This window comes from Xyrauchen texanus, chromosome 2, assembly GCF_025860055.1.
Source record: "Xyrauchen texanus isolate HMW12.3.18 chromosome 2, RBS_HiC_50CHRs, whole genome shotgun sequence".
Lineage (NCBI taxonomy): Eukaryota > Metazoa > Chordata > Actinopteri > Cypriniformes > Catostomidae > Xyrauchen > Xyrauchen texanus.
Genome location: NC_068277.1, coordinates 6,883,802 through 6,910,869, shown reverse-complemented (window position 1 = coordinate 6,910,869; position 27,068 = coordinate 6,883,802). Strand labels below are relative to the sequence as shown.

At 39.8% G+C, this 27,068-nt stretch overlaps 2 protein-coding genes across 2 annotated transcripts; both read right to left on the bottom strand.

Annotated features, from left to right (window-relative positions):
• Positions 1-1,335: 1,335 nt before the first annotated feature.
• Positions 1,336-13,122, bottom strand: LOC127659803 (beta-1,3-galactosyltransferase 2-like). Its single transcript, XM_052149757.1, has 2 exons — positions 13,056-13,122; positions 1,336-3,552 (listed from the first exon to the last, which is right to left on the bottom strand). The coding sequence occupies exons 1-2, from the start codon at positions 13,088-13,090 to the stop codon at positions 2,529-2,531; spliced, it is 1,059 nt and encodes a 352-aa protein (XP_052005717.1). The 5' UTR covers positions 13,091-13,122; the 3' UTR covers positions 1,336-2,528.
• Positions 13,123-17,770: 4,648 nt separating this feature from the next.
• kcng4b (potassium voltage-gated channel, subfamily G, member 4b) lies at positions 17,771-25,681 on the bottom strand. Its single transcript, XM_052138647.1, has 3 exons — positions 25,580-25,681; positions 20,700-21,505; positions 17,771-18,598 (listed from the first exon to the last, which is right to left on the bottom strand). The coding sequence occupies exons 2-3, from the start codon at positions 21,444-21,446 to the stop codon at positions 17,771-17,773; spliced, it is 1,575 nt and encodes a 524-aa protein (XP_051994607.1). The 5' UTR covers positions 21,447-21,505; positions 25,580-25,681.
• Between the last annotated feature and the right edge of the window lie 1,387 nt (positions 25,682-27,068).

The window sequence follows — 27,068 nt, the reverse complement described above, 5'->3', positions numbered from 1 at the left end:
TTGTCCTATCAAAGCGGATCTTGCTGTGCTTCATCAGGAACATGATCTGAGGGTACATGCAGAGTTTGGAGACAGCACCACCTATGGGTCAAGAACCTATGGTGCCCATAACTTTTGAACCCTATGTCCTAAAATCATGAAGCTGATGTTTATGGATTCCTTGGGTCATGAGGATTTTTCCGTATCAGCCACACTGCCTCTTCGCCATTATTAATAATATTAAACTTTTTTATATCTTTTGAATGCATTGTTGGATTTGAAAGAAAATGTATATGTTTCATCAACATCATGTCCTGAGGATACCTGGGCAGTTTGGAGATAGCGCCACATAGTGGTCAAATTGCTTATTCAATTTTATCTTACATTTTGATGGATCATTGCTTTCTTATTCTAAGTTTTCAGAAAACACAGAGAGAAAGTTTTAAATGTATGATTTATTTTATTTGATTTATTTAATAAAATATAAATATTTAACATACCTGTGTGCCGTGGAGACCAAAAGGGTGCCAGTTCAAGCCCAGTTCCAAGAAGTTGCAATGAAGTTCATATTCAGACTGTTTTTTCTTTCAGTTGATAACCCACACGTGTGTGCTGACTCTAAACTCAGCTTGTCTCTTTGCCACTCCTTGAGCATGTCAACTGAGTGGCATAGTTTGTTAAGCACTGGATTATATTTCCAAAGGTCATGGGTTCAAAACCCTTACTAGGCATGTCATCTGGATTGATTTGTCTTCTACTGGAGTTCTTTATACTGTGCTTACTGAATGTTTGCACGGTTAATTCAATTTGGGTTCAAACCCTGCTTGGGGTGACTCAGAAACCAGTGAGCTTTTGCAATATACATCATAACCACTCTTTGGATCCTATGGGACCTGTAAGCCAAACAGGCAATTTAGGGGGCTTGGCCCCACAATGGCTGCTTGCAGCTATATTATTGATTGAATTTGCCCGTTCTTTTTATACATTTTCAACTTGGGGGTTTAAAGCCTAATTGCAATAGCCTATTGCTAATATTGCAAGCTTTAGGCCATCACTCTCTTTTCAAAAACACTGCAATACATTTTGTTTAACAAGTGCAGATGCCACACCCCAGCCACGGCCACTTGTTTGCATAGACTGTTTTCCTGTGTAGAGGTGACCAGCTGACCTGGCCCTCTGCTTGCACATCCTATATTCACATATGATTCTAAAAAATTAGGTACCCGAAATTATGAGAAATTAAAAGGTGTTTGTGCAAAATGCCTTTTATTACCACTGACACTAGATAACAACACCATACATAATTATAAAAAAAAAAAAATACAATGGAAAATCAAGTGGTCATCATGTGGCGACCCAACACAGTTCCAGAACTGGTTATTGAGCAAAAGTAAACCAAATTGTCCTTAAAATCAAATGTTGAAATTTCCTATTATTATTATTATTATTATTATTTATTTTATTTATTAAGGCAGTAATTCACTGTTCAAAACACATATTGGTCTGAAAAAAATCATGTTTATCCCCGTTGAAAGTGAACTTTTAATATAGTAATGCATTCACAGTAATGCAGTCTGGTTTGTTTTACATTGCCTTCAGTCATTTTGATCATGATTTTCGAGGATGAAGGTGTGCAATCTGTCCATGTTGACACTTGCATAATTTGGTTTGCTTTTACCAAGTGACAGGTGAATTACCAAAATACCATAGAGTTGAATTATACAGTCTTAACCATTAACAACAAAACATTTCGGAAGTGCTATGGGAAGTGTCCCTTTTAAAAGTTGATATGGGATGATTCAATATGATATTTATTTGGCTAGTCTAACTATGCATGAATATTATGCATTAAGCATCATTTTCAGAACAGACCTTGCGAGCCATTTTTGAGACAGGAGTCTCAAAACCCACTAGTTTACAAACACTGACTGAAAAATTTCTCCCAATTTGGAATGCACAATTCCCAATGTACTTTTAAGTCCTCTTGGTACCTCATGGTAGTGATTCGCCTCAATCTGGGTGGCGGAGGACGAATCCCAGCTGCCTCCGCATCTGAGACCATCTGTTTACAACTTGGTCTTTAATATTGCAATTGTTATTCCTCTTTGTAAAAGATGCATAATTAAAGGAATAGTCCACACAAAAATGAAAATGACGTCTTAAACTCATATGATGTTCTTTATTCAGATAATGGTATACGGGTGAGTAAATGATGAGAGATTTACAACTTTTGGATGAACTATCCCTTTAACCCAAGTCTTTTTTTTGTGTGTCTTTGTGGATGTCCGTTTTATAGAATGACTGGCAACTTTCATACATTTAAAGGTGTAGTGGTCTAAAGCACATAACTGGTAATCTAGTAATCAGAAGGACACTGGTTCAAACCCCACAGCCACCACCATTGTGCCCTTGAGCAAGGCACTTAACTCCAGGTTGTTCCGGGGGGATTGACCCTGTAATAAGGGCTCTGTAAGTCACTTTGGATAAAAGCGTCTGCCAAATGCATAAATGTAATGTAAATGTAAAGAATTCCTATTCGCAATCTGCCGTTAACAAGGTGAACCTGGTGTCTGTAAATCCTTCCAAAACTCTATTTGTTCTCTCAAGCTTCTTGTAGTTATGGCGATGAGTTTTGAATAAAGACAGCGGTTATATTTTACAGGGTAGACATTAAAGAGGCCTACATCTGATGGATTAGTTACTGAAATCCCTAAATGCTTCATGCATAATCCTAAATAAACATCCTCTATGTAGACTGCCTTGACATGCTGGGCTGCTTCAACAAACTTCTCTGGAAGGTCTAAAGAGAACACATATGCCAAGCCCATAATGTAGGGAGGATATATAGCAGGAGCGAAAACTTTTTTTGGAAGGTACCATTTAGAGCGGGGGTTTCTCAATACCATTCCTCTCCTAGTCACGAGTCCAGTCATATAGTTCTCTTTTGGTGCAGACAAAAGCATATTTACTAAGATTTTCACATTGAGAAATATGTCAGAGTCAACTTTCATTGCATATGATGCATTCTGGCAGGAAGCAGTCAGCCATTCGAGCATCACCATAGTCTTAATCGTGAGATTGTGGTAGCTGTCCAAGAAATCGCTTTGTAAGATGTCATGATAGTTTTCACTTTCCTGAAGCAAACTTTTTTGTAGCTTCTCTCTCTCTTTAGGGCTGGGCAGGCCTAATAGAAATAGCAGGCTCACAACTTTGCCCTCTACTAACTTCTCTGTACCCCACGTTGAACGGATGGTATTCCGACTCAACGTATTGCCCGGAGCTACTGGTACTATCAATAACACAAAAGTGTTTTCCTGCTCGCACTTCTTTGGCTCATTTATAACAAAATGATATTTGTGTGGGTAAGCCACATAATATGGTCCAGGGGGCTTCCACGATCCACCTGTGGCCAGTGACGTCTTGGTTGTCTGAGAGGTTAATGTCTCTGGAAGCAATAATCGAATTGTTGTTGCCCATTTTTCAGAGAATTGAGAGTAGTCGATGTAGTAAAACAGCAACAGGACCAGCAAAATGTAGCAGACAAACAAACGAGGAGATCTCCATTCAAATCCACTATTTGACAGCCCCGGAATAAAAAGAGAAAATATGTTAAGTTCTGAAAAAATAGTCACAAGTACAGAACGCTAAAAACATGGGGTGTAGACTCTATATATTGACAGGGGTTCAAAATAGTGCAAAATACCAATGACACTCTTGATGCATTAAAAAGGGAGGGTTTTACTGAAAAAGGCCCATTCCATAAACGTAATGAAAGCTTTCATTAAAACCTTTTTGTCGAAGCCATGTGATAATAAAGACTTTTTAATGTAACAAGAGCGGCATTGGAATTTAGCTTTTTTGCACATGCAGTTTCTAATCAGCTTTAATTGAACCTACAGTAATGTGCTTACATTTTTAAAGGCAGTCGGTTTGCATGCTTTTTTAAAGGTAAAATATAAAATTTTACAGTGTATGTGTAATGGGAGCCAGCTGGTGTAAAACTCCCCTGGCCTCAAGAGGCACACTAGCGACCGACGCTAGAGGCTGTAGCCTTAAGCCTCCTCGTTAGCGCGCCTGCCTCCCATGCCGGAGATGCCCATTTGGAGTGTGCTGAGCAGGACCGGTTACACGTGGTTATTACACACAATGATACTATACAATAATCAAGGTATTACAATGACAATTAAAGTATCCAGTATAGTAAAATTTCACAATAAGGTTGTATACGTTAACATTATATATCAGTAGTGGCTCTTGACCACAGATATTGGTATGGGGCGGCTGTGACTCAGGTGGTAGAGCGGGTCAGCCACTAATCGCAGGGTTGGTGGTTCAAATCCCGGCCCACATGACTCCACATGCCGAAGTGTCCTTGGGCAAGACACTGAACCCCAAGTTGCTCCCAATAGCAGACTAGCACCTTGCATGGCAGCTCTGCCACCATTGGTGTATGAATGTGTGTGTGAATGGGTGAATGAGACGCAGTGTAAAGTGCATTGAATGAATTGAATAATGTAAAAACAAATGAAGAGGGGGTTGGGGTCTGCCCTACCTATATGGTAAATGGTCTGCACTTATATAGTGCCTTTTTAACCGATAAGGGGGTTGGGAAGAGGGGGTTGGGGTCTGCAGTATAGCTGCTAAAGAAAATGTACGTTGTTTTAAAGGAGTTTTAGATATTTATATTGGAATACAAGCCAAAACAAAAACAGATCACAAACGAAGGGGGGAAGACTTCCTCTCTCACCTTTCTGTTCACTTCAATCCATCTTTAACTCACAAAAAAACAAACTGTCTTGTATTAATAAAGCTGCATATTGCCACAATAAGAAATGCACAGTGACATATATATTATGATTCAATAAGTCACGAGCATAGCATTATAATCTAGCTGGAGCAAGCGTGCATTCGAGGTATGAGCGTCCCGTGACAGAAAGTCCATCAGCCGGGTGCAGTTTCAATCTCTCCCCCTTCGATCGGGACATTCGCGTAACTCATAGAAGTGGCACTGACCGCACAGAGAAATGCCAGTTTTGGAGTTTGTAGTTATTTACATGATCTGCTTCCGTATAAGTTGAACTTTACTAAAGCTATAACGCATTAAATATTACTGCATTAAAGATGTTATGCTGGGATGTTTCCTGCTTGTTTCCTAATATCAAACGACTATTCGACACCGAAAATGTTTGCCTACAATTTTTTATTGTCAACGTTGTAGATAACGTCGACTAATTGTTTCAGCCATTGTGTTGTTTTTTTATCCACTTTGTTACACTTGTAGTCTTCCTGTCAAAAATGACCGGCCTAGACAAAATTGCTTATAAATCTCTCATTATGCTTTGCACCTAATTATGCGCCACATTATTTGTAATTTGGGCAATATTAAATCAAATATGAAAACATTCTGTATTATTTATCACACTGGTGCACTTTATTGTTAAACCAGGAAGTTTGATTTAAATGCTTTAATATTGTACAAAATGGTACAAAGTCCAGGTCAGAAATGACCGGCCATTGAAAATGAATGGGGGAGATAAATGAGAAAAACGTAGTGTTCAGGAGCATGTTCATTCATTATTTAAGCACATATATACATGTGTGCTTGCAAACATATAGGCCTCAGACCTGTGCACATGTAGATACACACACACACACACATGCACATGTACACGCAAAAACTCTAGGTATTACATGCTTTCATTTCTACAGAGATTATCTTAATCCTACCCAGAACCAATGCCGTAACCATGTCAGGACCAAATAATTTACTGGGTAGGGCGTTGCGGGTGTCCATGGTCCTTTAAATTAGTAAATGCTGTAAATGCAATCATTTTCTGTATAAAGGCTTTTAATGCATTAACGTTTTTTAAATGTGACCAAAATGTGATTTTTAAAACACAGAATCTTAAAACAATCTTTTCTTCATCCTAACGCTGCTCCATACAAAAACAGTTAATTTTGACCACAGCTCTCAAGGTCCAAAGCTATTCTATGGCCCCAGAAAGCTTGTAATATAGTGCACAAGTCATATGGACTACTGTCAAGATGTCTTTATACTGAACCTTTAATAGTCCTTTATAGTATTTGTCCTTTACAACGCTTCACAGCTCCTGCTCACCATAAACTGTTATTCTATGGAACAACGCTGCTTAAAATATCTGTTTTTGTGATCCAAGAAAAAGTAACAGCTTTTGGGTTTTGAACAACATAAGCGTATATGGTAAATGGTCTGCAATTATATAGCGCCTTTTTAACCTTAGCGGTATTCAAAGCGCTTCACACTGTGACACATTCACCCATTCATACACCAATGATGGCAGAGCTGCTATGTAAGGTGCTAGCCTGCCATTGGGAGCAACTTGGGGTTCAGTGTCTTGCCCAAGGACACTTCGGCATGTGGAGTCATGTGGGCCGGGAATCGAACCGCCAACCCTGCGATTAGTGGCCGACCCACCCTACCACCTGAAAACTCAATGGAAGTCACAGGTCTTACCCTGTTCTAGTTCTAATGTATGGGCAATAACGCTCTACTTTCTGTTTTATCAATCATTTCCTTAGACAATGTCAAGGGAATTTTCTAAAAAGTTCATTCTAAAGCTTGCCAGACAACCATATTCATTGAATTATTTTACAATAAACACACATTTGCACTTTATCTTAAGCCTGATATGCTGAAAACATCACATTTTTTCACGTTCACAATTATTAATGACATCCGAATCACATACTGTACATGACATACACTCCCGTTCAGGTTTAGGGTCACTTACTCATTGTTGATAATTTTTTTCACATTTTAGAATAATAATAAAGTCATCACAACTATGAAATAATAGGAATGGAAATATGGGAATTATATTGTGACCAAATAAAATCCAAAATAAATCAAAACTGTTATTTTTTAGCATCTCCAAAGTAGTCGCCCTTTGCCTAGATTTACTCTTGATATTTTCTCAACCAGCTTCTTGAGGTTTCACTCTGGGATGCTTTTAAACAGCATTGAAGGAGTTCCCATCTATATGTTGAGCACTTATTGGCTGCTGTTCTTAATTATTTGTTCCAAATCATCAATTTCAAAAACGTTTTTTTTTTTGTAAAATCTATTTTTGTATTTAAATAAATTAATATGTTGGCACAATTATATTTTTGTAATTTCAAACATTTAAGAATACGCCTTCAGATCAAAATACTTTAAGATCATGAGAAACAAGTGACCCCAAACTTTTGAACGGTAGTGTATTTTCAGTTCGACAAAACTACCCCATCTCATTAATTTTCAATGAGAGCTGGTGACTTCCGGCAACACGAGCGTCGGCGACCATTGGCGACCCACACAAAGTTGTGAAATGTTTAGCTTTATGCAAATGAAGAGCGACTTTCAGAAGTGACAGCCAATACGAGAGAAGATGGTAGAGCTCACGTGATCCTAATATTTTTATAATAATATTCATTGTAAAGAAACAGTGCTGTTTAGACTCTCCATACACACCACTAGCGACCTAACCGCCAGCCACTGGCGACAAATTAGCTGGCAGTGTGAACGCAGCTTTAGAAATTACTTATGTTTGGTACAACATTTTAATCATAAAACAAACTGTGCATATTTAGTTAAATTCAGTACTAACATCTTACATGATACTAACACTCGAACTGCTTGCTGATGCCAGAGCATGTGAGCGGAGTGGAGCGGGAGCGAGCGGGGAGCGCGAGCGGGCGGGTCTTAGACTGAGCGCAGAGCGGCATTTTTAAAAGGACGGAGCGTCGCTCTATTTCCCGCTCCAATTTCGCTCCGCTCACCACGAGTCTGAAGCATGCTCAGTCCATCCTGACCCAGAATCCATCTGTCTTTCACTGTCATCAACAGACTATTTTCATTCAAAACTCGGCTCAATAATGGAGTTCAAAAAGTACTTCAAAAAGTACTAGGCAAAGGCCCAACCATTACAAGGGAGAGAAAAAGAGAGCTGGATGTAGCATTTTTTAAAATGATTTACATGGACTATGAACCGCTGAGTAAAAGAGAACGCGAAGGGATGCAACCGGGTTACACACCCCCATGCTACAACACCGTACGGGACACGCTCATGCCACATGCTCTGGAAGAGATGGAAGCCAAACTGCGAGACCTACTGCAAAATGGTGATGGGCTTGTTCTGTCAGCGGACATTTGGACCAGTAGAAGAGGGCACAGCTTCCTTGGCATCGTGGCCAGTTTCATTGATGGGACGTTCCGGGGGCACACGGTTTTGTTGGGCTGTGAGCACATACAAGGGCACCACACCGCAGATCGTATTTATCAAAAGTATGAAAGTGTACTGAAATATTGGAACGTGCAACGACGTGTGATTCGTGGTCGTCACTGACAGTGGCAGCAACATGATCAAGGCGTTTAACCTCCTCCCTGGCACTGAAGAGGAGGCGGAGGGTGAAGTGACCGCAGATGCCAGCAGCAGCGCTGAACATGAAGAGGAGGATGAGGAACCACCTGCGCCCTTGCAAGTCCATGTGGAAGTGATAACAACTAATGTAGAAACTATGATAAATCAGTACTTAACGGTGTCAAATTTACATCTGAGATGCCCCATTCACATGCTTCAGCTGGCGATCAAAGATGCCGTTAACGAGCACGACAACATTAATAGGCTGTTAGTGAAAGTCGGCAAGCTGGTGAAAAGTGTACGCAAGAGCACCCTGAACACAGAGGAAACAGACCAATTAGGGGAATGCCTGTGCCACCCGATGGAGCAGCCAGCTTCGGATGATTCAGTCGGTCATCCGGTTGTTCCAAAAAGACCCGTTATGGCAAAACAAACTCAAGTCTAATGTTGCTAACATCACCCTGAATCAAGTACGCCAGCTGACAAAAAATGCAGAAGGAGCTGGGGAACCTGGGGATGATCCTCCCTGCTGTCACAGAAATAAAATCCCTGCTCACCGATGACACTCACGCTGCACTTCCAATGGGCATCGCTGCTTTTGCAGAAACATTGGCAAACAACGTGTCAACTCGCTATGGAATATACTATACTGATAAACATCTAATTTTAGCATCAGTGTTAGATCCCCGTTTCAAGACCGAATGGATAATCCGAGATGAGTCTGTATGCAACAAACTCGGGGAGATCCGTGACCTCCTCATAAAAGAAGCGGAGGAAATTAACGCTCCAAGCGGGACACCCGAGACCGACACACCACACGCCGCTGACCTGAATCCCGAGCCTGAACCAAAAAGAGCTCGCCTCTTCGGGTCATACTTCAACGAGCAGCAACGCATTACCGGAGACGCCAAAGGTGAAGTTGAAAATTACCTCTCATCCCTGAGACAGAACCCGGACGCAGATGTCATTCGATTTTGGAAAGAAAACTCAACTTCTTTTCCCCGCCTGTCTAAAGTGGCTCACATTGTGTTCAGCATCCCAAGCGGGTCTGCGAGCGCAGAGAGGGTTTTCTCCGCTGCTGGCCTGCTCTCAAGAAACCACCGCATGAGTCTGAAACCTCAGACATTGTCCAAACTTGTGTTCTTGAAAGTGAACTCAAAAGAACTATAAGGAAAGCAATTCTTTTTTTTTTTTTAGTTTGACAACATAAGCCAATTTAAATTGAAATCCACGTGCACTCTGCGCAAAAGTTCTGTTTAGAATTTTGGCCTAATAGTTCATTTTAAAACTTTGATGTAGGCCTAATAGCCTGTATATTTTTATTATATAATTAGGCCCATTTATTCGTTTAATTTTATAGCATTTTTTTTTGTACAATTGATATAAGCCCATTTAAATTTTAATCATAAAACATTTCTATTTGAAAAATGTTGTTGTTGCTCATTAGTTCTTTAGGAAGTAAGGCTGTGGTGTGGTGGTCTAAGCTAAAAGTGATATATACATGTAGATTTTTTTTTCGGAGCGAGCGGGGGGCAATTTGAGTGGAGCGCGAAGCAAACTGCGTTGAGCGCTGAGCGATAATGAGCGGAGCGGCCTGATGTAGCTTTGAGCGGGGGAGTGGAGGGGTGAACAGTTCCGTGCGCGATGAGCTGAAATTTTCACCGCTCCACTCCGCTCATATGCTCTGGCTGATGCGTGGCGCTGGAATAATCCACAAGGTTTTCGCTAAACTTGAGACTCATTGACGAGCGGTGTTAGAATTCTGAGCAAGCAAACTTTTTTAAACCATTATGTTATTTCTGCAACAACTTTATGACAATTAGACAGAGGTGCATAATGGACTGCAGCAGAACAGCATCAAGGATATCAATTAGTGGATGGGACAATCTGGCCATATCTGATTATTGGATGGGACTTGTCACCCTCAAATTATATTGTGGTTATGGGCCTGATTGATCCTTCAACCGAAGGAACGCCACTCTAGCCGCCCCCCGCGTCACTCCTTCTTCCCACGGGATTGAGGACGACGCGGCTGGCGATGGAGGCGATCTGGGGATGGCAGTGGGCTCGGTTTCGCCGGGTACACCCCCGCGAACCACCCGCCCCCCGGCACACTCGTTGACTTCCGTCCGGGCTCGAGGCAACAGCGGCTCGCCTCACAGCCAGCCTGCCTATCCTCTGGAGCCCCCCGAGCTGGATGAGCTCGCCGCCGTCAGATGCCGGAGAGCGGTCCGGCATCTGATGCGGATGACTCGTCTCGTTCGGGCCAGCACGCCCATGCTGAGGCTGACGCCCAGATGTCCCACATGCTTGCCGGGCCGCCGCCAGCGTGGGGTTGGACTGGAGCCCTCCATCCTGCCCACAGCCATCGCGGCTGGATGATTAGTTCCATGGGTCTGCGCACCGCTCACAACCACACCAACCAACCCGGACCCTTTCTTCCCGGAGGTGCATGATGAGCTGACCACTGCATGGAGAGCACCCCTCTCCACTCGTCACAAAGCCCCTCGCTTATCCGCTCTCACTACCCTTGACGGTGGAGCAGCCCACGGGTACATGCCGATTCCCCAGGTGGATAGGGCGGTTGCATTCCACCTATGCCCCGAGAACGCCGCCACCTGGCGGAGTCGCCCTGTGCTCCCCTCCAAGGCCTGTAGGACGACGTCATCATTGGCCGCCAAAGCCTAAAACGCCACCGGACAGGCCGCTTCCACCCTGCATGCCATGCAATTTCTGTCTGCCAACTTCTCATTGGCCTTTTTTCATAGATCAGAGGTATATTTGGCGCTCAAGAGAGACCCCTAGTGTCGCTTCTTTGACACAACGTCTCGTTCCCTAGACGTTTTCACTGATATACATATAAGCAACACTACAAAAATTTCAGTTTTGATATATGTGACGTATATTTTCGCAAATATTAGTGGATGTTAAATGTGTACATATGCTCAAAAATATTAACTATAATTGTATATATACAGGGTTGGGGAGTAACGGAATACATGTAACGGGATTACGCATTTAAAATGCAAAATATAAGTAACTACATTCCGTTAGAGTTACAATTTAAATCATTGGTATTTAGAATACAGTTACATTCCAAAAGTATTTTGATTACTGAAGAGATTACTTTAGTACTTTAGCATTTTATTGTCATTTGTTTCATTTAATATTTAGTAGTTTTGGCAGTGGTGGCTCAGTGGTTGAGGCTCAGGGTTACTGACCAGAATGTTGGGGGTTCAAGCCCCAGCACCACCAAGATGCCACTGTTGTGTTCTTGAGCAAGGCACTTAACTCCAGGTTGCTCCAGGGGGATTGTCCCTGTAATAAGTGCACTGTAAGTCGCTTTGGATAAAAGCGTCTGCCAAATGCATAAATGTAAATGTAAATGTAAATGTAGTAGTTTCAGATGGAAAACATTTATACATATAAATGATGCGATCCAAAGTGCATTTCAACAGCGGTGAAACACTTTCTTATGATGTGTTACATTCATACGAGCAGACAGAGAAGTACGTTTGAAGCAAGTTTGGAGCAGAAGAAATAGAAATAAACCTTGTGTAAATTGTTAGCTTCAAGCTAAGCTAAAATGCTATTTCTAGCCATTTTACATGCACATTTTACCAGATACGATCATATTTCTTTTACTACATATTAACAATAAACAAACAAATGTTATCTTTGGCTAACACAATATGTTCCGGGTTCAGTAAGTTAAGCTCAATCAACAGTATTTGTGGTATAATGTTGATTAACAAAAAAAAATAAATCCCTAATTTTCAAGCAAACATCATGAGGCAAATACATTGAAATCCAGTCTATAAATGTAAAAATACACACCGTTTCAATAGTATAGCCTCTAAGATGTAAACATTATACATGTCAACATGATTAAAACATGATATAATTGCCTTTTCTGTGTAAAGTTATAATAAAATAAATTACATCACAATGCCGTAAACCTATAACGATCGTTATTTAACTTTAAAGCTCAAATAATACACAAGTTTTAAAAGAAAAATGTATATAAGTGCTTTTATAATATTATAAGCTTCACATTTCTGCATATAAACCCTCCAAATATTGGCCCCAATATTTAAGTGCCTCACTGTCACCTCAATTAAATATATATATTAAAAAAAATAATAATAATTTTAAACTTTGAAATGATAATTTTTTGGGTAATTAAAATTATGCTACAAAATGCTGTCAACCGAACTTAAATTGTGTTAAATCCAGAATATTCCTTTAACATGAATGAACAATGAACAATGCTTTAATAGCGCGTAAACATCTTGTTTAAGATGAATTTCTACATATACTTTTTTTATGAGTTGTATATGTTAAGATTAACGCATTATAAATTAACATCAACAATGATCAAAATAGCACATTTATGAATTAACATGACCCAAGATTAATAAATGCTTATTGTTCATTGTTACAGTCATGATGCCAAATGCATTAACTCATGTTAGCATATACTACTTTATTGTAAAGTGTTACCAGTATTGTATAATGTTTTAAATGTATGTGCAAGGTGCAAACTTCTGCAACCACTTGTTTTACAATTTGACACAAAATGCATTGTGACTTACTGTAGATAAACAGATAATTCCTTTAAAATATTAAAGGTTAAAACTGAAAAAAAAAAACACATTTTTAAAATCAAGTTATTGCATCGGTGCATTGGTTATTTACCTTCTTTCTTCACTGTCTCCACTCTCCTGCACCATTTTTGTGCTCTGACGAGAATTTCACATTGTCAAGCACTCCCATGCATTAGAACAAATTAACAGCATTTGTTAAAGTACATATTGAGTCAACCCCCCCTTTTTTTTTTCCTTTTTGCATAACCAGATCTGCCACTCAGCCACACCAAAGGCTAGTGAAATCCAGTTTCGACCATTGAAATATAAACAAAGTAATGCAAATATCATGCCATGTGCTTTTAGCCCTGCCCCAGAAATGAATAAAACACTGGGGGGGTCATAATCAATCTCTGGAGAGACACTTTTACATATCCATACACATATCACAATCCCAATCTCTTAGTTTGACTTAAGCATCTTTCATTTTAATAAAACTGAGCTATTATCAAATCAGCCTGTGATTGAAATCTTATGTTTCAAATGTTTATCTTAGCTCATATTACTGCAGCTGCTCATGTAAACATTAAATGTGTGCCCACAGCTTGTTAAACTGTACATCATTTTGAATATACTGACACACAATTATTGGACACAAACAAAAACCACAATAAAAATCAATGTTAATGTTCTAATAAAAGAGAAAGGGGGAAATGGGAGACGGCAGGCTAAATAAACATATAAATGTTTAAGCATGCTTTACCATTTTCTAGTTTAAATGCTGTATATTTTAAATCATTTTACTGTTTGTATATGTTCTGCTTCATATTACCACAACATTCATATATGACATTCATAAAACAGCATTGTAGTTCATCGTTTATTGCATCAGAGACATAAAAACAGATGTATGTATAAAACATGGTGTAACTTTACTGACTGAAATGTCTGCTAAAAGGTTAGTCCTTTTAAGTAGATATTAACTCCTGGTGGGAATGTAATTTACAAAGGTAATAATTAAATCGACCAAAGGGCTTGAGACAAAATCCCAGATTACAACATTGTTCTTTACTGATCTACATTGAAGGAATGTTCCAGGTTCAGTACAAGTTGAGCTCAATTGACAGCATTTGTGGCATCATGTTCATTCTAAAATTCTAGGTTACAAAGAGGCACTTACAATGGAAGGGGCCATTTTTGGAGGGTTTAAAGGCAGAAATGTGAAGCTTATAATTGTATCACTTGCATTCATTCTTCTGTTAAAACTCATGCATTATTTGAGCTGTGAAGTTGTTTAAATCGTCGTTTTTACAGTCGTTTTAGGGTTTGTTGACATTACATCATCATGGAAACAGTTGTAAAATTGGCTATAACTTTACACAGGAAGGTTTGTAAGTGATTTTATCAAACAAAAATAATGTTAAAACACATATTGTTTATGTCTTGTGGCTATACTTTTGAAAGTGTGTATTTTAATGTTGATTGGCTGGCCCCCATTCACTGGCCCCCATTCACTTCCATTGGAAGTGCCTCACTGTCACCTCGATTTTGACTTTTTTTATTTTTTATAATTCTTTCTTTTTTGCTGTTGAAATCAACATTATGCGAGAAATGTTGTCAATTGAGCTTAACTTGTTTTGAACCCGGAATATTCCCTTAAATTCAAACTTTACTTGTTAAGTAAGTAACTACAAATCAAAGGTCATGACTTATTATACCTCATGATAATGTCTTGACTGATTGAATAATTTAATTCACATTGCAAATTTATGATACAGAAAAACACACAACTAGTCATGCACACAAACAACACAGTAATGATAAAACTTTATCATCTTCAGTTTTGTGTTTAAGGGGAAGGGAATACATCAATATGCAAAACCTCAGTATAATAAGGGGGAAAACAAACAAATGAGATTTAACCAGTGGTCAATTTGATTTGTTATGAAAATGTAATGCATATCAACAGACTCTGTGGAAACACATGAAGGAAACAAGGAAACCAAGACCGTGCATTATGGTCCAGACTTTTACATTTTTGCAAGAAAATAAGATCCATATTTCTGCTGATTGACCTACTAGAAGTTAACTAGAAGTCGCAAACAAAGAGCAAACTTTCAGGTCAATGATTCATACAAAGCACCTTTAGAGCATTTCAAAATTCAAATATTTAACATCATACTGTATAGTGGCCCCAAGTGATATGTGGGCACTTTCTGTAAGCCACATAAAACAATTACATCAATTTCATTGTCAAGACCCCCTGTTGTCTGCCCTGTGTTTCTCTTGTCACTTGTCCTGAACTACATTTCCCACAATTCCCGGCCCTCATCACTGCCAGCTCGAGGAAATCGCGGATGTGGTCCTCCACAGGACGGTACCGTGGGAAATGTAGATCAGGACAAGTGACAAGAGAAACACGGGGCAGACAACAGGGGATCGTGACAATCATTAGATGACAGCATTTTAAATCAAGTGGCATCTGTAAACAAATGATGCTAGACCTTTTTCTCAGAACTAACTTCACTTTACTGAGCCATTTTTGCATAGAATTTTAACCAACTGGTGTCAAAGGAATTTTGTATTGATCTATGCAATCTGTTCCCCTCATTTTCACACATGTCCAAGCACAGGTGTAGTTCCACTAACATCTGAGACCAGGAAGTCTCCAAATACTTCATTTCGAAAAGTAAATGATATACAGTTTTATCAGTGAAAACCTGACAAATGTCTTTTTAATAAACGTTTTGCTTGAAAAGTGCCACGCCCCTCTTTCCAAATCCCGACTCCAAAGATACCAAATGACAGAGCCTGTCTGAAGGAGGAGCCTACAAGCTTAGCATAGAATAGCATAATGCAGCGGTCCATAGACGTTCTATGGGCGGTACACTGAAGCCGTTCTTTTTGAGTGGAAGTCAATTGAAGAGATGTCTTATTACGCTGAATAAACTGCTTTTGTGAGAAAACACCTCATCACTTAATGAATTGACTGCCTGTCCACTTATCTTCAACATGTTTTACACTTAATCCTTTTGGAGTGAACCATGTGTGGAGTGAACTATGTGTGGATTTTACTACGATAAAATTGCTGTTTTATAAGAGAAGTCACGGATGATTTTGCTACAGGTAGGTGTCAGTTTATGGCTCTCCCCATTCATTTGTATGATATCCGCAAATGGTGACTTTTTGTTGTAACATGCTAGTTGACCGTTACGCTCTCTCCTATGGTAAAAACGTGGTGATTGTTATCTCAGTATAGAAGATCTCAAATTAGCTTTATTGAGACTGACATCGTGCAGAAACAACAGTTGCAAAATAGCGCCCTCAACTGACAACTGCTATGAGCAACATGGGATAAAAATGGAATTAAGCCTCAATAATTCAGTGCAACTGTACTATGAGAATGTGCAAAATGACTGACAGGTCGAAAGCATCAGAGACTGTGTTGATTCACCAGGGCTCTTTCTGACTGCAAATGTGTTTTTTCGCAAGTGTGCCGCACAAGCCCTCAAAAGTGAAGCCAAAACGTCTCGATCGCCCCCCGGTGACTGGTCCTAGTATAGGTCATAAACCCCGCCTCCCCATGTTATTCAACGGGACGTGAGACCAACTAAACAATTCAATTACACTTCACATATCTTTTTTCCAAAGATAGTTTCTGTCATTTACTGTAGTTTCTATCACGCTGGTGTAATTTCAAGTGTTTGTTTTCAAAATAAGTTTGTTTTAGTTATTTGATGCTATAAAAACGGTGCTATGACATCATGATTGACAGCTGTGATTGACAGGTTCTCTGAGCGAAGTAGTCACTGAAGCACCAACTGACTTTTTTTCGGGATCTTCGGAGGACTGAGGAGATTGGAGCTTTATTTAATATCTAAATTTCTATTATTAATTATTTCACAGCGTCAAAAGTCAAAAGTGCAGGGGCGGGTGCTTGCGATTTATTCAGCGAGAGTGAGGGCGGGGCCTTGATTTCGCGGCTTTACTTCCTGCTCACTACTGCGCAGGTCTGGTCCCGAAATCGCAACTGCACAGACTCAAGTCCCAAGATGTCAGTGCCATATCGGGACACTGGCGGCTTCAGTTCTCACCAATGGAAAAGAGCGAAGGGGCGTTGTCCATCTTTTTTCAAAGTCTATGGTTTTACCATATAAAATTATGTTCTTTGAAATGGCATTCATGGAGCCAATATTTCCAGAGTAGCAATGTGATACAATGATATGTAAATAATGGGTCAGATATCGTTTCTGTGTGCAGGGGCAGTAGTCAGCCTGATCTCAGTGTGAATTTTAAGCCAATAGGTCAAAAATTTGTCAGCTGAAATCGATCTGTGCTTAACTAAATTCAAATAATTGCCCCCAGTGGCTGAAATCTGGAAGTGTTGTCTAACGTATGGGGACGTGTACAGTTTACGGGTTATATGTCCACAGAGGGGTGTCAAAAGGGAGTTGTAAAGTGAGTTGTTTTTAGTTGTAAATGATGCAATACAGTCAACAGAAATGCATATTTTATTAACCAAACCCCAACCCTAAACTTAACCATCAGTGGAGTGAAAATGTAATCTTAGAGGGAAAATGCAACATCCGAATCATGCTCATTATTGATTATGTGTCTGCGATTACCTCCTGAATTCTATGGGATCAGACCCTGTGTCTCTGAGGCTGCTGATGCAATGTGCTATCAGTCACGCCACAGGAAAAGGTAAACGTATTTGGATTGATGCAAAAATGTCTGAAGGGAGATGATGCTTGACAGTAACTTGGCAGAATGGGGTTGATATCAGGCTACTGGTACATTCGTTAGAAACATATCAAGTTCCAGTGATCATGTTGCAGTGCTGCCATTCTCTTTCTTGCATACACTATTACTGTAGGTGTTGGCACAAGTAAAAGAGTGTCTCTCCAACGCTCTTTGAGTGTCCTCTTTAGCATTGGCATCCAAGATGGCCATCCGCTCTTCTCTCCAAATCATCTCCTGTTCGCGCTTTAGCTCGTGATATGAACGAGAAAACACATGGAATATAGATGTAGCAGGAAAAGCCATTATTAGTATGCCACTTAGTATGCTGCTGAATGCCACCACCTGGCCAGGTATGCTGTGCGGAACCATGTCGCCATAGCCAACTGTCGTCATGGATATAATCGCCCACCAATAGGAGGCAGGAATACTGCTAAAGCAATGGCTGCTGGTGGCTTTGCTCTTTGTAAATTCTGTCTCCGCCAAATGTACGAGAGGTGAGAATAGCGCAACAGCCACACAAATGAAGAGAAGTAGAAGGCCAAACTCACGCATGCTCCGCTGCATCGTCAGTCCAAGCGTTTGAAGACCCAGTGAGTGTCGGGCCAGTCGCATCACATAAAGGATCCGCAGAGCACGCATGACACGCAGAATTAAACCCAGCTTATCTAAATATCCATGACCAGTCCCAGTGTTACCGTGAAGCTCAGCTTTCTCCGATTTGTCCTCGGTATCAATCACCAATGACATGTAGTATGGAAGAATGGCTATGACATCTATGACATTAAGTGGATTGCGAACAAACTGCAGTTTACTCTCAGCCTGAAGAAAGCGCAACAGAAACTCCAAGGAGAACCAGGCCACGCACACAGTTTCCACGATGAATATGTTGCGACACTTTTCTGAACACGCGCCCTATAAAAAGAATAAGCAGAAATTAGATGTTTGATTTTAACGTCTATCTGAAACAGATGCATGGCATAACAATAGCTGGGTTTCCATCCAACTATTTTGATGTGCATTTTGAAATTGCGCATAAGAAATCCTGAATGGAAATTCTTTATATGTGAATAAACTCTCACATTAAAGCAATGGAAACCGTTTGCTTGCAAAACGATGATGTGTTTTGACCATTAGTGCACATGTTATAGGTATGCGATATAGCTTGATCTGACTGGCCCAACGAAAGGTCAGACCTGGGAACACAATTCTTCAAACTTAGCTCTTGATATTCAGAAGTGTTTAACCCACAGCTGGTCTTTAAAGTGTGTCCACACAATCCGCCTGAACAGTTTTGATCGCAGGCGCTCCCATGTATGCGGAAGCTGGCGTGTAAAGGGATTGCATCCATTTCAGACCTCATTACATCAGATATTACTCTTGTTCTGCAGCGTCTCCTGTCAACAATTCTTAGAACGGGATACACTTGGTCCAATCCTGCAAATAAAGCTCACCCCGAAGGAAAGAGTTTTATTCAGCTGCTCCATCAAGACAAGGCGACTCCTTCAAGATAATGAGGTAGTGAATGGAAATGCAAAACATTTAGATGGAAACCCAGCTAGAGTATAACAATCTGGCATTTGCATTTTAACAATTAGAATACGTATATTATGCAATGTATTACAGGGTAAAATAAATCATTTCTGTGCCACCAAAGAAAATTTACCAAAAAATTTACCATCTGCCATTGGTCAAACAAATAGGTAGTCTTGTCCAAAGCACATGGCATTGGTTGAGCCATGTTACAATGCGAAACCTCTCAAACAATTAATCATATTTCAACTACCTGGTCTCATAGGAACACGTTACAATACCTACATTTTTACAAAATTATTTTCATGTAGCTCGCACGTTTTGAGGGAGTTGCCTGGCCAAATAAACAGTAGAGGCGCTACGACAGCATTGACTTTTATTCAATTTCACACAAATCACGAGTAAAACGGCAGATTATCAGCTAACACTTAACTGATAAACACTTTTTGCCCTTTTCCTCACACAATGCTAACTTACAGCATCAAAATAATTTTACTATAGCACACGACTTTAAGGTGATACATTTGAACATTTGTAGTATATAACCAACTACATTTGAAGGCTTGTTTGAGTGCAGTCACATTGCAATCACAAGCATTGACTCATCTGATAGATATAGTTGCCAGCCATCTCCTATATTACGGAATCGTCTGCCTCTTTAACCATTTCGCAGTGTGAAAAAAAAGTCCCGTATTAAATCTGAAATGTCCTGGATTTGGCTGGTAGACAGTTGGCAACCCTACTATTAGAGCATTGCACTGGCGATGCAAAGGATGCCAAACGTGTCGATACGTGAGCCAAAAGTTTCATAAAAGCAACACAAAAATGACAATGTTTTTCATCTCACATTTGCTTTTTATGACACTATCAGTTAGGTTTAGGGTAGGGAGGAATGTTTATTTAAAACACGATAGAGCACTAACCTTAACTAGTTGTAAATGATGTGATACAGAAAAGAGGAATGCATGTTTTACTACCATACCCCTTCACTCAACCCTCAACCCTAAAAATGCAACCTCCGAATTGCGTGAATCATTGATTATGGGAAGGCAATTACTGGCTGGTTTCCACACAGGTCCAAAACTGGTGTCTTTGAGGCTACTGATTTAAAATGCTAGAAGTCACGGCACAAGAAAGGTTAAACACATTTGAATTAAAGCAAAGATGTTTGATGGCAGATGGTGTTTGTCTGTAACTCTGCAGAATGGGGTCAATGTATTAAGTAGTAGACTATTCGCTACATCATGTCGAGTTCCCGTATGATCATGTTGGAGGGACAAGTATTAATTGTTTTCTTTGGTAATCAACATCATGTAATAGAGCTTCACTTCTAAGTCACCTGGAACAATCCTTTAATTACACTGTATTTAAATGTATATACATTTATCAAAATATATGACTCTTCATTAATATAGTATCATTGAATTAAGTGCACTCATAACAAAGTACGTATTAAAAACAAATAGTGATTTTGAGCACTAACCATGTTCTCGTGATCAGGCATGGTGCTGATGCACAGGCTGATGACTGTCACAGCAATCATGACAACCGAGAAACAAGCAAAGGCCTTCCCAAGCCAGCCAGATTGAGGGTTATCCACTATTTCTTGGAGTCGGCCCATGATCCGGAGGTAGCACTTATCATGGACTATAGGCCTCTGCAGTGCCAAACGCTTCTGCCTCCTCTCAACCTCCTTCCTTTTCTTCTCTGCCACCTCCTCCACACAAGTGAACATCCTACGTCTGCAGCAGTGCTCCATGTGAGCGGGGTTGATGCCCCAGTAACTGAGCTCGTCTGAGAGCGACACAGCACACACCTGCCGAATCAACCTCAGTTTACCGGCAGCCAGGAAGTTTAAGATGACCCGGAAGGCCAGCGAGCTGCGGTCAAAGAAGAACTCTCGCCGGACATCATCGTAGTCATCGCAAAGCTGGGCGATGTCATCAGGGCTGCTGCAGTTGCGTAGCTGTCCCAAACGAGAGAGGGGGAACTGTTCCAGGGTGCTCCAGGGAAATGTGTAGCAATCCCCTCCGACATTAATGAGGGCTAGTTCACTGTGGTCTACGTCTCTAGGGGTGGAGGTGTCCCGTAGTCGCTGCACCCGTTGAAAGTGTACACCTTTGATGGTTTCAGTCTCTGGGATCTCTGTGAAAAACAGGTCGAGACTGCTGTCATCTGTACTGACCGAGAGATTGCTGAAGTCATGGTTGGCATTGCTGATGATGGGCATGGTGTCATTTGGGCATTTAAGTGAGAGGAATGACAGTAGTAAAACGCTGGTTTCTATGACTGTGGACAAAAGAAGAAAAAAAACACTAAAGCATCAATTTATATTTCTGAACAGTTTCATACCAGCTAATGTTGTTTGTGTGAGCCTCTGTGTGTAAAAATAGGGGAGACTGGGGCTAGTTGTCACACTTTTACTCCAGTGAATATTACTCTCTGTAATTTATTTTTGAAAGTCAATTTCTGCCTAGAGACATACATTAAACACACGTTGACCTAACTTGCCACAATAGCCTGTTGTCAAAGTATATGGGGTAAGTTGTCACAGTGAAACCTGCTATTAAACCAGTGGCATACTGTAGGTTACTTCACTTCACCTCACTATGAAAATAAAATCAGTGGCAAGAAAAATTATGTGAACCCTTTGGAATTAGCTGGTTTTCTGCATTAATTAGCCATAAAATGTGATCTAATCTTCATTAAAGTCACATGTAAAGACAAAGCACAATGTGCTTAAGTTAATAACACACAAACAATTATAATCTTTCATGTCTTTATTGAAGTGAATCCTTAGGCTAAAGATGACTTCTAGGGGCAGTGGTGGTTCAGTGGTTGAGGCTCAGGGTTACTGACCAGAAGGTCGGGGGTTCAAGCCCCAGCACCACCAAGATGCCACTGTTGTGTCCTTGAGCAAGGCACTTAACTCCAGGTTGCTCCGGGAGATTGTCCCTGTAATAATTGCACTGTAAGTTGCTTTGGATAAAAGCGTCTGCCAAATGCATAAATGTAAATGTAATGTAAATGTAAAAAGCACTCAAACGTTAGAGTTTACTATTCACAAGAAGCATCTGCTGACGTGGACCATGCCTTGGGAAAAGGAGATTTCAGAAGACCTAAAATCAAGAATTGTTGCTTTGCATGAAGCTGTACAAAGTTAGCTTGAAGAGCTCAGATATTCATCTGTCCAAATTTAGACAAACTGTCTATAAATGGAGACGATTTAGTACTGTGGCTGCTCTCCCATGAAGTGGCCGTCCAGCTAAGATGACTCAAAGGGCACACCGTAGTAAAACCCTATAATGACAGCTAAAGACTTGAAGGAATCATTGGAACTAGTTAACATCTCTGTTTATGAGTTTACTATACAGAAAACATTAAACAGCCGCTGCTTTCCAACCCAAAAAATTCTGTGTGCCTAAAGTTTGCCAAATTGACCACCTTGACACTCCACAACGCTACTGGGAAAATGTTTTTTTGGACTTTTAAAACTAAGATTGAATTGTTTGGGAAGAGCACGCAGCACTACTTATGGCGTAAAAAGGGCACCGTATACCAACATGAAAGCATCATCCCAACGGTGAAGTATGATGGAGAGAGCATCATGATTTGGGGCTGCTTCGGGGCCTGGACAACTTGCCATCATCGAGGGAAAAATGAATTCCATGTTCCCAAGACTGAGTTTTTCACGTTTATTTTGGTGAGTGTTTGTATTCCTCCACTAGCATGTGTGAGCGCAACGCTGAAACAGATGGCTGATCAGATCATAACAAATAAAGGTAATACTACAGGCGATCTCTCTCAGCTTCTGAGCTTCTCTCTTTCGATCCCTCAAAAAAAAAAAACTCACGCACACACTTGCACAAACGCACTAACTTGTTACTCCAGTAAGTGCTCCAGTAAAGCAGCATGAGCCTCACTATCCTCCGTTACTTGTCCTAAATTGACGTTTTCGAACTAGCAATGAAGGCTTGATCTGTATCAGAGCAAGACTCTGAATATATATATATATATATATATATATATATATATATATATATATATAGATAGATAGATAGATAGATAGATAGATAGATAGATTATTTAATGAAATGGCTTAAACCAAATTAAAATCCACTTTTTGGAGTGGCCCAGTCAGAGCCCAGACCTTAATCCAATAGAGATGCTGTGGAATGACCTCAAGAGAACCGTTCAAACCAGACATACTAAGAATATGGCTGAGCTGATACAATTGTGTTAGGAAGAATGGACCAAAATTTCTTATGAAAGTTGTGCAGGTCTGATCTGGAGCTACCAGAAATGCTTGATTGAGGTTATCGCTTCCAAAGGAGGATCAGCCTGTTATTGAAGGTATAGTTCACCCAAAAATGTCTATTTTCTCATAATTTACTCACCCTCATTCAATTACAAATGTGTGACTTCCTTTCTTCAGCAGAACACAGACGTGTGTGTGTGTGATTACACAACTATACATAAACCATTTCAATAAAATATCTAACCTGTTGAGTAAGTAAAAAGCCATCTCTGGGTCGCTTTTAAACCCTTTCAGATCTCGGAAATGTTGCCACCTCTGAAAAGCCAAGCCGATGTTGATTCGGCACTCTGTCGCTTCAACTTTTTGCTTGTAGACTCTGCTCGGTTCGGGGTTACTTTGTTTTTACAGCTGGTGATTCACCGGAGGTTTGCCGTTTTTATAGATCCATGGTAAATTTTTCTCGTTCGTTGTGACAAGAAACTTTCAGCTTCACGCTACTCCCACACCATACGTGCGCTACAGTAGCCGGAGCTTTTTTTCTCTGTGTATGGATATGACGTCAACACGCACGGGCGAATGACGTATGCAATTTCCCGTGAAATCCGACAGCTCTAAAATATAAAAAAGTGTATTTGGGTAAAGACATGGTTTGGAAGATGGATTTTTGTTGCACTCTCTCATTTTTAACATTTTGTTATTTTTTAACAAAAACAAAGTTACACAGTGTAGCTTTAACCGTTGAGTTGTATGGATGATGCAAATGCTGATTTTTGGAGCATCAAAAATTGTGTTACGATCCATATCCATTATAAGGACCTACTGAAGAGATATTTTCTTCAAATGTGTTCTGCTGAAGAAAGAAAGAAAGTCATACACATCTGGGATGACATGAGCAGTGCTGGATTGATAATCTGGCATACTGCACATTTCCTCAGTGGGCCGACGCAGTTTGGGGCTGATCAGGGGCGGACTGGCCTTCTGGAGAACTGGGACTAAGCTGAAATGAGCCGGGATATGCTGAATTGGCCAGCGATATGCAGAAAAGGACAGCAACTAAATTGCACAGTTAACCCATGCCTAAATGCATGCCAGAGTGGTTTTATTGTGTTTAATGGTTTACCAAACTGCTTTTTAAAAAATATGATGGCATAGAAATATTAGTTTGGAGGATAGAATTCACAGAAGTTATTCCAATTTAGGAGGGATTTGAAGTAGGAGCTTGAAACCAACATACAAAACCTCTGGTAGAGAAAACACACATTTGCATAATTGGACTTTTGAATGAAAACCTTATAGTAAGTGAGATATACACCCTCGTGACAACTAGCCCCGGTTTCCCCTACAAGCATTTACATGTACAGGAATGACAAAGTGAATATGATACAAACTATCTAAAAAAAAAAAAATTTTTATTAAAAAAATTATTTGTTGCATAAAGTAATTAAATCAGTTTTTAAATGATGATAATAGTTATAAGTCTTATCATTTTTACGCTCTTTCCAAATGATTACCATATTCATGCACTATGGTATTTACATTGTCCTGCAAGGTACTTATACACATCTAGTACCTTGCAGGACAATGTACTTAAAATAATACCATGGTACTACCATAGTACCATGTACAAAAACATACTATACTATATCCAAAACACCATGGCATTACTATGTCGTACAAAAAAAAAATAAATAAATAAATAAAAACGTACAAATACACTGTAAAGAATGTGCAGTTGTTACTTTAAGTATCCTGGTCTGACAGGTTGATTCAGACATGTCAAAGTCTTATAAACTAGTAGGCTATTACTTATTTATTAATATTTACCAAATAGTATTTTTGATTTGAATAACAAAAACATATATTTACCACATGAAGGACTTTCTTACCATGCCGGGGTAATTTTTTGGTACATTTTCATAATTGTTTCAGTGGTGACCTTGCAAATTATAGGCTACAATGAGCTATATCCAATTACTGGCTTCCAACAACACATTCACTGCAAAATTAAATAGCGTGTGCCGCAAAAGTTGATTTTACTGTCAAAGCAAATAAATACACAAAATAAAAGTAACAAAGAAAAAGAAAGATAGAAAATCATCACTCACCTGTTTTGATAACAGAATAAAATGTTAATGATGATCATCCTAATTTAGCAATTTATGTCAGGACTCAAATTTGTTTCTAGCATATGTATCATTAAAAAGCACGGATATTATTTCAAACATCATCCGAATTGAATGGAGATAGTTGCAACATGGTGACGGACGTCCCATCTCGGATATACTGTAGGTATAGGTTGCCATGAGGTCTTAATGTGCTCTCTCTCTCTTTTGAAGTAGGTGCACTTTCTTTCTCTCTCTTTCTCTCTCTCTCTTTCTCTCTCTCTTTCTCTCTCTCTCTCTCTCTCTCTCTCTCTCTCTCTCTCTCTCTCTCTCTCTCTCTCTCTCTCTCTCTCTCTCTCTCTCATTGTGTGCTCTGTTCTGCATTAATCTCATGCAGCTCTCCCTGAATCCTCTGTTACAAGCTGGAAAAAAGGATGGGTGAAAAAATTAATGCTCTCTCGGAAATAAAAGAGATTATCTACCAGCAGTGTACTCCGAAAGCCCGCTGTTGTTGCTCCACTTTTCAGATATTGAACACTAAAGTGTGTGTGTGAAGACGCGTGCACCTTCTGCCTTGCTTTTAAAATGTAACCAGGTCAACTTTTTATATTATATACATGCAAAGTATACAAAAATGTATTTAAACTTATTGCTTGTCTCTCCTTTAAAGGCACACTCAGTATCTTTTGTCTTTGTGTCATCTTGGACTTAGATTGACACCTAGTGGCTTGGATGCAGCATCATTTAAAATCAATAGTTTCAGTTTCAGGTGCCATTGATGTGTCATGATGACTTTAATCAATGAGTGAATGTGACCAATAACAGGACGGTTACTGAGATTAAGTATTCGGCTGGTCATGTGATTCAAACATGGCCACCCCCCATGTGTGGACCCTCTCCATGTAGAATGAAACAGCTTTTATAAGGTTACTGACATGACTGGAGTCTTCATTTGAATGTGTTAAAAGTTAGGAATTAAAAATGTAATTTTAAAATAAAAAATGTAATCCTCCAAAAAATGGCCCCATTTACTTCCATTGTAAGTGACTCACTGTAACCTCGATTTTTGCTTTATTGAAGGGTGCTTTCACACTGGCAGTTTAGTTCAAAACAGAGCACTGTTGGCATGAAAAATGGTGCCCAGTTTGCTCAGTTCATGAGTGCATGTTGTACTATGTACTGCCTCTGAAATTATATTCCTTTGCGGCTGTAATTACAAATCCCTCTTTTTTTTTTTTAAATCACCCCTCCAAACACCTGGCCACTTTTCAAAATCCATTCAAACAATGGATAACAGAAAGTCCTGCCCTGCATTGTTTTCTCATTAAATGTACTGTTTCACTTGGAAATATGTCTGAAGTAAAATGGGTTGTGAATGGTGTTTTATGTTGACTTCAATAATAAATGTAACATTGGTGTCCTTCATCATATTGTTTTATCAAAGCAATAAGCCATGAGAGGCTGTGCATTACAGTGATTTTACCACAGTTAA